General features: G+C 32.9%; 1 protein-coding gene across 1 annotated transcript in view; it reads left to right on the plus strand.

The window, feature by feature from the left end:
• The first annotated feature begins 5331 nt into the window (after window positions 1-5331).
• The window catches only part of LOC103574933 (FAS-associated factor 1), a 66085-nt gene continuing 56818 nt past the window's right edge, over window positions 5332-14598 (plus strand). The window contains exons 1-8 of the mRNA XM_014440171.2: window positions 5332-5459; window positions 5566-5807; window positions 5895-5963; window positions 6043-6328; window positions 6756-6933; window positions 7015-7294; window positions 7370-7508; window positions 7693-7838. Coding sequence (XP_014295657.1) covers window positions 5769-5807; window positions 5895-5963; window positions 6043-6328; window positions 6756-6933; window positions 7015-7294; window positions 7370-7508; window positions 7693-7838 — 1137 coding nt within the window. The 5' untranslated portion in view covers window positions 5332-5459; window positions 5566-5768. The remainder of the gene's footprint in view (window positions 5460-5565; window positions 5808-5894; window positions 5964-6042; window positions 6329-6755; window positions 6934-7014; window positions 7295-7369; window positions 7509-7692; window positions 7839-14598) is intronic.

Genomic DNA, 14598 nt, shown 5'->3' on the forward strand with positions numbered 1-14598 from the left:
TATTGGGAATCATTTAGGAAGATTTAGGAATATAATTTTATTATTCAGCACTAATTAATTAATGGATAAATATTTAATTTTGTTTGAGCGTTTAGTGTGCATGTTAGAAAATATAATTAACTCGACTTTTTCGTTAGCTAGTAGTAAACTATTTGGGAAGAACGTGATGAATTATTTTAGTTTAATAATCCCAAATGCCAATTGCTCATTAATTAATTAGACCTAAATACTAAAGTTACATTCCTAAACTTCCCAAATAATTCCCAATCGATTAGAAATAAATTTATTGTCTGTAAAATATACATTCTATAGTTGAAGATAAAGATTTCCGACAGTAGAGTTTTATCCATAAATGCAACTTGGTGGTGTTTTTTTTTTGGTAGTAATTATGTTATAGTAGATATTTTCATTGGTAGAGATTTTGAGATGGTAGATTTTTTTATTGGAGCGGGAATTTTCTAGTTAGGTATGATCCGGCTGACTTCAATTGGGTAGATTTTTATTTTTGGTAGGGTCGCTTATGGCTGAGTCGTATACCTGCCGGTCAACCATTATTTCAATGTTAAATTTTGTCGCTGGTCCCTTTCTATGGATGAATGCTGGTCCACCAATCAGCTTCCCCGGCGAATTTTGGTAAATTTTCAATACTCTCCCTGATAACCAAGTTGGTGAGAAACTGGCGTCAAACTCACAGCCGTAACTAGACGCCAAGTTGGCCGCAAAAGTTGGTACTTCCAAAGGTGGTAGACACTTGCTGAGAAAGTTGGTGGCAAAAGTTGGCAATCATAACTTGACAAAAAGTTGCCTTCAATTTTCTCAGAAACCTGCTTTCAAATTGCGGCTCTTACCTGGCGTCAACTTTCTCAGAAAGTTGGTGGTAACTTGGAGCCAAAAGTTGCAAAAGCTAGAGTTGTCAAGTTGGTCACCAACCAATGAATACCAACTTTTTGACGAGCAACTCGGGAGAACGTCCATTGGACTGATTTCAATTGGAAAAGTAACCGATAAGACATATCCCAATAACCCAGATCCCTACTACCTGAATTACCAAATATTAATAATCCTGATGACCCAAATTTTCACCTAAAATCCCGATCATCAGTAATTTCAATTACCAATACTACTAATGACCCAAATTTCCAATAATCCAAAAGTTTGATAGCTTAATTTTTCGTTAACTAGAAACATTAAGAACGGTTTTCAGATAATTTTGTCCCAGCTTTTCTCTGAAATAAAAGCTCTAAACGCAAAATAAAGACACAGACCCGATGCTTTACTCTATGAACTAGCGAAGTGCACTTGAATTTTTTGATAACTTCCATTTGTTTACGAGAAAAGCTTGGACAAAGTTCCTATTTAATGTACAAGTGCAACAGAGATAGTACCGTTTATCCAGTTGAGTGCGAATAGAGAAACAAATGAAAACGCGTCTTAATGACAAGACATTCCGATTGGATACCCTGATAGCACGAGTTGATCATGAAAAAGTTGGTCATTCATTAGTTTCCGACCAACTTGACGACAAGTTGTCAACAACTTTAGATTTTGCAACTTTTGGCTACAAGTTACCGCCAACTTTCTCAGAAAGTTGGCGCCAGTATGGAGCCGCAACTGGAATGCAAGTTTTTGCGGAAATTGAAAGTAAACTTACCGTCAACTTATGATCACCAACTTTTGCAAGCAACTTTTGCCACCAACTTTCTCAGAAAATGTCTATCAGCTATTGGAGGTACCAACTGTTGGTGGTCAACTTAGTGTCCAGTTGCGGCTGCAAGTTTCTCGTCAGTTTCTCGCCAACTTGGCTATCAGGGTATAGGTTTCGCAAGCTCAAAGTCGATTTCTTTGTGATCGACAGATAATACTTATTGTAAAAAATACACTCAGTTATTAAACAGATGATCAAAAACTATTATAAAATGAAATTTCATACAAATATGTTTAGAAAAATTTGTAAAATTAAAAATTTTAAAATGTTTTTTTTAAATACATTTATTGAAATTAAACCAATTATACACTGCCCTGTTTAGAAAATCTCATAGAATCCAATGGATCCTCATACATTTCTATAGAAATTTTATAAGAATGAATGAGTTCTATGAGAAGTGCTATAGTTAAGTATAGGGCCTTATACATACAGCTATAAGAATCTATCGGATTTTTTAAGCAGGATCCTTACATGACTAGCGATAATCTACTACCGCGACCTGTTGCTGACTCTGGGAAATCGTAGGCTACTTTTCCACCAATAATGGGATGCCAACTTTTTTCTCACTAACGTTCTCATCAAGTTGACGTCTAGTTGTTGTTAACTTGTGGAAATGTCAATTTTTGCGTTTAGCTTGGTAGTAGAGGTGTGTAATCACCGGTATTTTCCTGTCACCAACTTTTTCAGAAAGTTAGCGATGAAAAAGTTGGCATTCTATTAGTTGACAGAAAGTTGGCCTGTAATTTCCTCAGAAAGTTGTTGACAGGTTGCAGCAGTAAATTGTCGCCAACTCTCTGGAAAAGTTGGTAACAATTTGTAGACAACAGTTACGAAAGCTGCAAGCTGTCGACAATTTGTCGTTAATTTTTCATCAAGTTAGTCGCGAATAATGTACACTAACTTTCTAATCAGACCCTCCTAATAGCACAGTTTGCTGAGCAAATGTACTTTACAAACGTTTCCTTGAATTTTTCGTCAATTGTCCGTCAACTTCAGGCTTTTCTGTTTTTGACGACAATTTGTATACAACTTGCTTTACAATTTGACGTAAATTGACTGCCGGAATTCGAATGCAAATTCACTTTAAAAGTTATATACAAATTGTTATAAAAAATGGAAAAGCCTGAAGTTGACGGGCATTTTACGAAAAATTCAAGAAAACTTATATTAGGGTTTTTTTTCTAATGAAAAAAAATTACCTCTCAATTAAGGAAAAATTAACTGCAACTGTTTTTTTCTAACTTTTGCTGTCAAATTTTCGGCAAATTTGGGCAGCAAACTTTGATAATTACAATTGTCAAATTACTGTCAATTTCAAGCTAAAGTGGCTATTGGGGAAAACTTTGGCTATCAAGGTACCTTAATAGCACAGTTTGCTTTAGCAAAAGTTTACTTACAAAAGATTCGTTGAATTTTTCGTCAAATTTCCGTCAATATCGGACTTTTCCATTTTTTATAACAATTTGCATGCAACTTGCTACTGAGTTTGACGTAAATATACTGTCCGAATGAGAATGCCAATTCACTTCAAAAGTTGCCTAGAAAAAAATTGCTGTTAATTTTCAGGCAAATTTTATATCAATTTTATGTTAATTTGACTTGAAAAATTGTTAAGTATTTTTTTATCGTTAAATTATAGACAATTTTATGTATAACTTTGTCCTGATAGCCACACTAAATATGATTGCTCAGAAAATTCTGCAGTGAAACATTTACAGTTAACAATGACAAGTTTCTGACAAGCCTTGGCTGGATAATACTTGCGTGCAAGTTGATGCAAATCTACTGCCGTCAGCTGAATGTAATTTGATAAAATAACTTGTCGTCAATTTGAAGTGAAACTTTCAATCTACTTAACGTCATTGTCTGACAGTAATACTTGTAGTCAAATTGAATCAAGTTTACAGACAATTCACTGTCAACTTCAAGATAACTGCTTACTCTCCAACACTATCCTATAAGTTTCCTTCAGATTACGGCAATAGCTTATAGTTAACTTATGGTTAGAGTGGCTATCAGGATGCTTACCTTCTGAAATGGTAAGAAAAAACATTACCGACTTTGTTTCGTGAAAAGTTACCTTTCAATTGAAGAAAAATTAACCACAAATTTTTATTTTCAACTTTTTCTGTCAAATTGACAGCGAATTCGGGCAGCAAATTTCAGGTAATTTCAAGCTAAAGTGGCTATTAAGTGTTATGTCCTCCACCTATCGGGAGGTTGATTAATTAATTCACTACAATGTGAATTATCTGTATTGGGTTATTTCGCCCGGGAGTATTTAAATACTCAGCTTTGGTATACAGATTGTAAATTGGTAAAGGATTTTCCAATGAATAATAAAGTTTACTTTTTTAGTTGAACAATGCAAGTGGAAAGTATATTTTAACTTAGTACAGGATGCGACATTCGCGCTCGAGCTCCTGGCTTATTCTGCCTTATAAAATTAATCTTAAAAGTATTCTAAGTTTGAAGAGACGTTGCCCTTGGGGACAATAGCAGGGTAAGTTTCCCTTATTGGCTGGCTGTGGGGACGTAGTCGGGGCCTCATGACGTCACAGTCATTACTTTCGCCACTCGAGGTTGAACCTTCTGCTCCGCCGTTTGGTTGACCATCTCAACAGCTGCTGGGTTACCCGATGCTTGGACCGCTCGAGTTTTTATTGCGGTCTCTAACCGGCTTACCCTCCATTCTTCAACTTTTTGACTTATAGGTTTCAAGGAATTTCCTTACTAAGATTTATGACGGGGTACTTGGATCTCTTAAAACTACTTAAATACGAAATACACAAAATATTTATAAATAACTAACACAAACGTCTACACAATTTTCTCTTAATTCAAGAGAACAATATGCTTAGAAAGGTTTCAGACATAAGTTTCTTACTTTAACAATATTACAATTATTTATAATTTTCTTCTAAGCAAGCCTCGAGTGACCAGATGGACCAAATGTTTTATTATTTTAACTCCCCGAAAAAACCCAAGATTTTCCCACGATTTATTTAAAATATATAAATATAATTATATTTGAATAGCCCGCGTAAGGGTTTATTCAGGGTACCTTAATAGCTCAGTTTGCTTTGGCAAAAGTTTAGTTTACAAAAGTTTCCTTGAATTTTTCATCGAATTTCCGTCAACTTTGGACTTTTTCATTTTTTATGACAATTTGTATGCAACTTGCTATTGAATTTAACGTAAATTTACTGTCCGAATTAGAATGCAAATTCACTTCAAAAGTTGACTTGAAAAAAATTGTCGTTAATTTTCAGGCAAATTTCATGTCAATTCGTTGTTAATTTGACTTGAAAAATTGTTAGTTATTTTTTTATCGTCAAATTGTAGACAATTTTATGTATAAATTTGCTTACTTTCTGAACTGGTAAGATGAACATTATTGACTTTTTTTTTTTTGTAAAAAGTTACCTTTAAATTGAAGAAAAATTAACCGCAAATTTTTATTTCCAACTTTTGCTGCCAAGTTGTCGGCAAATTTGGGCAGCAAATTTCAGGTAATTTCAACATCAAATTACCGTCAATTTCAAGCTAAAGTGGCTATTAGGGTAGTTTTCAAATCGACTTTAATTTATAGTCATAGTGGCTATTTAGGAAATTTTTCAGTATAGTTACGCTGTGAGATATGACAATTTTTGGAGAGTGGGAAAAAGAACCAAAGACGATTTACTCGTTGGAAGAATTTTTATGTGTTTACATATACGACTCGCTGTATTATTAATAAAAAAAAATCTGCTGAGTAATATATTTTTATAAACTTTTATGTATCCTGTACTTGTACAGCAGTTAAACATATTTTTTTTTATTAATTGTTTGCCTTTTTTTTTGTTGTTTTCTTTTTTTAGTATTCTGCATTCAAATGTTGTATTATACGTATTATCAGTATATTTAAATGTGAATACATACTCATAATCAAGGTCTTTCAAACTCCATGAAATGTAATGAATTTAAATGAACGCGGAATTGCAGCATCTTTTATTTTTTTCTGTAATAAAAATATAACCATTTCGAAGAGTTTTTGACAGAATCTACATAATATTTGAAAATTATGTCCGAAAATCGTGAGATTACTTTAGCTGATTTTCAGGTGAATACTTAAATTTGTGCAATTACAATATCAAGGTTATATTTTAGTAAATAGTTAATGAGTATCTTTAATATATTTAAACTTCAGGCTTGCAGTGGAATTGATGATGTCGGTGAAGCAATTATGCATCTTGAAAGAAATAACTGGGATTTATTGGTTAAGTTTTAAAATCACTATGAACTATTGAATTTTTCTAATTTGCAGCATTTATTCTAATTTATTTGATCGTATACAGACGGCTCTTAATGCAGTTATGAATCACGATACCCAGCAGTTACCATCTGAAATTAATCCTGATGTTGAAATGGTTGAAGTTGTACAAGGAGTCCCTGTAATAACATTTTCTTCATCTGATGTGACTCAAACCCCTAAAAGTGAAAGTATTTTAAAAGACAATTCTGAAAATATAAAACCTGGAACAAGTAATACAGAAACTTCAACAATTCCAAAAATACTTACTTTTCAAGTTCATTATTTGAATACAGTTTATAAAATTAATATTTCAGAGTTGTGTACTTTGAGTAAGTGGCAAACCTAGTGATTGTACAGGGTGGCCACAAATCGGGAATTATCAGGGAATTTTATGCAACCGGGAAATATCATGGAAATGTCAGGGAATTTCGAAAAGTATTACACATAACAAATAATACACTAGTTACAAAATATTTTAGTTTACATATTTTTAACATTGAATAATCAGAACTAAACCATATTAATTTTAATTTATTTTATTGATTTTTTTTTGGTTTCTCATATGATTTAATCATCAAATTGAATCTTAATGATACGAATAAAATTTCTGGATCAGGGAAAAATATGAAAAACTTTACTAGAAAATCGGGAAATATCAGGGAATTTTGAAATTTCGTTGTAGCCACCCTGTTATATATTATTATACAGTCTATACGAAAATATATTATGATTATTTATTATAATTAAATTAATTAGGAGATTTAAAATATGCAATATTTGAAAAAACTAAAGTCGGTCCGTGTCAACAAGAAATTCATGGTTGGAAAAAAGAACCACTTGGAAATTCTTCTGTGTTAAAGTCGCTTGAGTTGGTACAAGAGAATACATTGTTTATTACCTCTAAAGTTAATAGTGGAGATTCTTGTTTAGAACCGTGAGTTGATAACTAGATTAATTAAAAATAATAAGTATCTTTAAATATATTTTTTTCTTTTAATGTATTCTATACTTGTAGATCATATTTATCAGATCGATTATCTCAAACATACGTTTTAAATGTACGCGATGACGTAAATGGAAAAACATACAATTTGAAATATCCAGGAACACACACAATTCTTGATGTAAAGACTGGAGTTTATACTTTGACGGATGTTCCTGTGAGAAATCAACAGTGGCAAGGGTGGCCGAATTTAGTGAAAGGTGATGAAACAACACTTGCACAGAGTGGCATTTCATTTCCAGAACATAATCTATCTGTATCACAAATCCCTGTGAAAGAAAAAAAAGAAAAGGTAGAATTAATTTTGATATTTTTTCTTTTTTTTTTTTTTCAAATACAAAATTAACTGAAATTGAGTGAATTTTAGGACATTCTCATCGTTGACAGTGATAGCTCAGTTGATGAAGCGGAAGATACAGAAGAGTTTGAAGATGTTCCAGAATCATTTATAATTGAAGATGATATTTTTATTGATAATGTCCTGCCTACGAAATTTCAGCGTTTAAGTATGTAGTAACATCCCTAAAGTTTTAAGTACACGGGTCTTTTTTGGTGACATTCAATAAAAAAAAGCTCGAAATTGAACCAGATAAGTACCCGAGTAGTTAAAGATAAAATTTTTAAATAATGGTATATAAACACGATACATTTTTTAAATTAATTCTCTTATTATAATTATACATTATTTAGTTCCGGAAAATATTGAGGATGAAACAATGGGGACGTTACATTTTTCGGAGCAGTTTGAGAAACGATATGGTTTGATACATCCTGAATTTTTCACTGGAACATTCGATGAAGCTATACGAGAATCTTGTTTAAAACCTGCAAAAGAGGTAAATGGATTATTATTTTCTTATACCTACGTGGAAGAAAAATTATTTGACTCGAGATAATTTTTCTCATCCAAGAAATTTTTTAGCCGGTGGAATGAAAACCAAAAATTTCTTGGATGAAGTAAAATAATTTTCTGAATTTTAAATCTTGAATTCAGAGAAAAATCCTTAAGATAATACGTCATTTGAACTTGATCCAATAATAGAATTACTTGTTTTAACAAATTTGCATTTCTTGGTATGAAGAACATTTTTTTTTTCACCTATAGTACAGAGAAATGAGTAGTAGATAAACTGGGGATGATTGCTCCCTTCTATTTTTTTTTTTACAGTCTCTTTATAATGCCAAAAACAAGATGTAGTCAAAATCTTAAAAAAAAAAAAAATCTTGTGCGTCATTTCTTATTAACAAACAACGAAAACGGGTAACAACAAATAGCTATATATCTCCAAAGCTATTTATTGCACTTGTTCAAGATTTCGTTTTAGAAGGTAAAAAATTGAGAAAAAAATCTGGGCGTCGATTGGCCCTGCTGGCCAGCCCCAAAACTTCCCGCTGTTTTCGACCTCAAGGAGCTCGAAAACACTAGTGTGGACATATTTTCAAGCTCTTCGAGCTCGAAAATGCTATCACATACAATTGTTTTTTGATGATCTTTTCAAGCTCTAACAAGTTACATTTTATGCTGAAGTTTGAAAATTTAAGAATTGAAAATCATTAATGAAGAAGTGATTTTTAAAATTTCATTCCTGATTATATTCAATAAAATAAGTGTATTGAGGCAGAAATCAATGTCAGGGATCAAAGTCAAGATTTAAATAAGTTTTGACTCATGTAAGAAACAATAAATTTAATATGCGACAATCATAGTCATGGAATATTTACAAATGATTTGAATAAATAAATAAGTAAATGAATGAGTATAATAAAGTGGTGAATTGTTACTTTGTAAAAAAACTTCTATATAAAAAAAAAAATAAATCGCGTGAATTTTTAAATATTAAACCGGACTCGGCGTTTTTGGGTCTCGGTTGCTGTGTTATTCGGTTGGGAGTTTGTTATCATCATCGTCGTGTCGATTGGATTCGCCTCGTGAGCCGGCTTCAACCTATCCAACGAAATAGCGATTTGTCGTCCACGAAAATCGACATTAAAGTATTTATTGTGTCGAGTTATTACACGATATGGACCTTCGTATGGCGCTGAAAAAGATGGTCCAATCCGATCGTTTCGCACCAGTACGTAGCTGCAAGTACTAAGGTTCCTGAAACAGAAAACAGAATGCTTGCCGTGACGCGACATTTCGGCCGGTGCCAATGAGTTAATATGACGTTTTAAGGTATTGGCAATGGCATGAGGTGTAGTTTCATTACTGGGAGTGAGTAACTCACCAGGCAAATAAATTGGCTCACCATACAGTAGTTCAGCCGGGGTCGCCTGGATGTCTTCTTTCCAAGCACCGCATAAGCCGAGCAAAACGGTTGGTAATGCGTCATACCATGACTCTTGGTGACACAAAAGTGCTGCTTACATACATATATAAATTTTTTAACGAATGGTATTTTTGAACCCTGCTCAACTAATTAGGATATGTTATGACGAAATTTCTTGAAAAATCGGCCATGAGGACAAATATAATAGTTGGATTTTAGAAAAATCTACCTAAAAAAGGATGTAACTATGTACATACATACAAATATACAGATATTTATTTAATTATATTCTTCCTGGCGTAGTTGGCACAATATGTCATTGCTTTTGTTCAGCTTCTTGTTCTTTTCTCCTTCTTTCTAGGTTGTTCATGAGGGTTGCGTTTTTGTCCAACCACCAGTATTTTGGGTGTAGGCGGTGGAAATCGTCTTAGTCCCTTTTGGGGATCGCCGCGGAGTTCTTCAAGTCATTCTCACTTTCTAGGTATGTGTTGATGTGTATACGTTAGTTGGCTTTATGTCTGCTCCTGTGGTTGATTGTAGGTATGTTCTTTTCGTTTTGTATTAATCCAAGTCTGTCCAATGGTAAATATTTGTGGCTGTATGTATCCTTTGTCTGTTGCGTCATTGATATTCGTTGTCGTCAGTTTTTGGATTATGGTGTTGTCTATGTTTTTGAGTTGGCTGTAATAGTCTCGTGTGAGTTTAATTATGAAATTGTCTCTCCTGGGAATATTTGTTGCGTCATATAGTGTCTTGTTGCTTATCCTTTCTACGTAGTTTGTCTGTTCTTTTCTGTATAGTTCAAGTGCGGCTCTTAGGCATGTCCTTTCGAATTGCCTTAGCTTTTCTATTTGGGTTGTTCTCAGGTTCCACCAAACTAGTACGGCATTCGTTAATATTGGTCTGATCAGCAGCAGATAGCAGATCACTCTAGCTCTTTTGCTTATCTTGCTATTGTGAAAAATTCTGGAGAGAGCTCTATAGCTGTTCCGTGCTTTTGTTAGCTGAATGTCTACGTGACCAGTGCATCTCACCGGGTAGTCTAGGTTTACCCCAAGATGTTTGACGTTTTTTCTTGTCGGAATGATCGCTGGTTCTTTGGTGTCTGGTTTGAAAGTTGTGATTGTAAATTCTTCGGCTTGTTTTCTTTTGAGTGGTGCTATTCATTTTCTATAAATCCAACCATTTAGGTGATATTGAAGTTCACAGTTTGATATATTTAAAAAATAATGCTTTTCGTTTAAAATTCTATAACTTTTCAGTGAAAGAATATTTACCTACGCGCTATACATTTTTCTGTCGGAAATTAACCGCTCTGCAAAAAAAGTCTCTCATATTTTTCTAATAAATCTAACCCTTTGAAAGATATTTGCGCTCGAAATATGAAAGATTTTTTATATCATTAGAGCGGAATTTTAAGTTATCTTATGAAAGTTTTCATTCAACTTAATGCTTAAATATCTCTTTAATGGCCAGGTTTATTCAAAAGACGCAAGAGAAGAGCAGTGAATTTCCGACACAAAAATGTTCAGTGTCTAAGTAAATATCCTATTGCTGAAGAGTTTAGAAATTTTTAACGAAAACCATTATTCTTAAAATATATCAAACTTTTAGCTTCAATATTACCTAAATGATTAGATTTATGAAAAAAGTGTAAGAAACCTTTTATGAAAGAGCAACGAATTTTCTACGAAAAAATTTATAGCACTTAATTATATAAATTTTCAAACAAAAACGCCGATTTTTAAAAAAAAATCAAACTTTGAGCTTCAATATCTCTTAAATTGTTGGATTCACGAAAAAAAACATGAAAGACCTTTATCAAGAAGGCCAAACTTCCTACTGAAACATGATTAGTTATAGCTGTACAATTATTTCTAAGCGAGTAATAAAATTTTTCTCATTGTACTAAAATGAGAACGTATCATTACTTACTCAGGCTTAAACGGCATTGGAATAAACTTTAATATTTTTTTTTATTCTTTTTGGATCACAAATAATTGACTTATATCATGACCAAGTAAAATAAACTAATTTGGGAATTTGAATAACGGACACCCTAGTGGGCATATATGACCTATATATAGGCATATATAATCCATGAATGACAATCAAAAAAATTTTAATGTCTATACATACCCATACATGGTCACATATAAACCATGTATGAGCATATATGGTCCATTTAAGGTTTTGAATCAAAAACCATGTTTATATATGACTCTATGGATCATATATAGTCATGTATAGCCATGCATAGCTCATACCTGGGCATAAATGAAATCACTTGGAAACTATATATGGCCCTATATGGTTTTTATGCCCTGACCAAGTCATATATAATATATAAGATGAGTAAATAATAGATTACGTACTTTTTACATATGACAATAAATGCCCACACATAATCATATGGTCATATATAGTAGGGTGTCCATTATTTTCCAAATTAGATTTTTTACTTGGCCATGATATAAATCATTGATTTCTGATCTATAATTAATAATAAAAAAAGTAAAAAACTTTTATTCTAATGCCGTTTAACCCTGCCTAAATAACGATACTTTCCCATTTTAGTACACTTAGGAAAATTTTATTACTCGCTTAAAAATAAGTGTACAGCGATGACTAATAAATAGTTTTGTGGAAAATTTACCGCTCTTCAAACAAGGGCTTCCATGTTTTTTTCGTGAATCCGACCCTTTAAGAGATATTGAAGGTCAAAGTTTGATTTGTTTAAAAAAATTAGCATTTTGTTTGAAATTTTATTTCTCTTTAACACATAGACATAGGATTAAGTGCTATGAACTTTTTTGTAGGAAATTTATTGCTCTTCAAAAAAGGTTTCTTACACTTTTTTCGTAAATCCAACCATTTAAGTGATATCGATGCTCAAAGTTGATAGACTTAAAAAATAATGTTTTTCGATTAAAATTCTATAATTGTTCAGCAAACGGATATATACTTAGGTTCCTAACCTAAGTATATATTTGTCGGAAATTTACAACTAAATTTACATCTACAAAAAAGGTCTCTTAGATTCTTTTGATAAACTCCACCGTTTAAGAGTTATTTACTCGAGTAGAATTCTGGCTTATAAGCTCTAAGTTGAAAGAAAACTTTCACGAACCAACTCAAAATTTTGCTCTGATGAGCGGTTAAATTTCGATAAAAAACTGTTAGGAACCTAAGTATATGTCTGTTTACTGAATAGTTATAGAATATTAATCGGAAAACATTATTTTTAAATCCATTACCTTTGAGCTTCGATATCACTCAAATGGTTGGATTATAAGAAAATTCATAGCGCTTTATTCTATGTCTATGTGTTAAAGAGTAATAAAATTTCAAACAAAAACGCCAATTTTTTTAAACAAATCAAACAAAAAAATATGGAAGCCCTTTTTTGAAGAGCGGTAAATTTTCTACTAAACTATGTATTAGTCATTGCTGTACACTTATTTTTAAGCGAGTAATAAAATTTTTCTAATTGTACTAAAATGGGAAAGTATCATTACTTAGGCAGAGTTAAACAGCATTAGAATAAAAGTCTATAACGGTGGGCCCTGGCTACTTCGTGTCCAGTAGCCACGAACCACAGTTAAATAATTTTCCGACTAAATAATTAATTATTAATAATAAATATAAATTTTGATTACGATGTTGCTGGTTCTGAACGCGGGAAATAAATCTCAGAGATGGGTCGACTCGCTTTGACCAGACACGCGGCTGAAATTAACTTATTCTAAAGACACTGGTGATGAAAAGTAATTTCCTTGAGACTTAATTTAATTATTATATACAAATAATTTTATTTAACCAAATCCCAAGATATGTACAAAATTTCCCCTTTACTTATAATTAATAAAGGTCCAGCGACAACAAATTAAATATATTTAGACGTAATTATTTAATGGACACGGGGTAATAAATTAAATAATTATTTAGAGTAAAGTATTACGTTGAAGAGAGAGAGTATAAAATAATAATTTTATCATTAATCTTATCTGGTTTGTTGTATTCGACGTACCGACGGAACTGGACGCCGCTGCATCTTAGACCTCCTCTTCTGGATCCTGACTGTTGATGTAGGATTTGATGCGGGACACTCACAATCACTTACTTAACAAACTTAACGTAATTTTGGTTTTATAAACCAGTTTATAGAAAGAGCACAAATATATTTTAGAATTTTAACTTATAATTTTATTGCAATAAGGAAATCGAGCGACTAGTAAACGAGGATGTGTATGTCAGTGCTTCGACTTGAGTCCATCGCTTGGACTTGAATCTCGATTGAAATCTTGAACTTAAATTGATTGCCTGCCCTTGAATCGTCTCTTTTATCTAGTCGTCTTAGGCCCCAACCTCCGATGACCCCTACCTAATTATGCGCACATGACCAATTTACGGTCACCTGCTGCGTGGAATCATCCCCTGTGGTCTAACGCCTAGCTCAGCCAAACTCGGCAATCAGGCTGTAACGAGAGAGAGAGAGAAAGACCAAAACCAACAAGGACAGCGAGAGAGCCACACTCTCACGTCGTACCAATGCTGCCCGGTTATAAGTCTTTTACTTTTTTTAACTTCCCGCTAAGAAAATCGACGATTTTCAAAAATTTCGGGAAGTTATTGTTTTCACCCCGATTTTCGAAAATCGAGTTTTCATCAGATGTCGACGTTTTGAGGTCCTAGGAAGCTATTCTGACTATTTTCCGAATAATGTCCGAGTGTGTATGTGTGTGTGTGTATGTGTGTGCGTGTGTGTGTGTATGTATGTAAACTCATTGTAACTTTTGAACTAATGAATCGATTTGGATGGTTGAGGTGGCAATTGAAAGAGCTTGTTGGCCATCAACTTTTCTGAAAATTTCAGATCATTTGATCGAATAGACTCGAAAATATTTGCGAATTACGAAAAAAAAAAAATTTTTTTTTTAGTTTTTTAGTGATTTCTCAGAAACGACTCGAACGATCGACTTCAAAATCTAATCAGCTCTAGAATTTGATAAATCGCGTCGATTGCCACTATAGCCATCTCAATCGGTTGGTTTCTTCGAGAGATATCGCGGGAGAAAGAAATAGTAAAAAAACAGTTATTTGCAAATATCTTTGAAATAACTTAACCAAACAATTCCAAAATCGGATCAGTTCTAGAACTCAATAAAATACGTCGATTACCGCCTCAACCATCAAAATCCATTCATTCGTTCGCGAGATATCGTTGAAGAAAGAAATGGTGAAAAACGGTTCTTTCTCAATTTTTTCGAAACGACTGACGCGATCGATTTCAAATTTTTATCAGCTCAAGAATTCAATAAAACGC

The sequence above is a fragment of the Microplitis demolitor genome, chromosome 7 (genome assembly GCF_026212275.2).
Source record: "Microplitis demolitor isolate Queensland-Clemson2020A chromosome 7, iyMicDemo2.1a, whole genome shotgun sequence".
NCBI lineage: Eukaryota > Metazoa > Arthropoda > Insecta > Hymenoptera > Braconidae > Microplitis > Microplitis demolitor.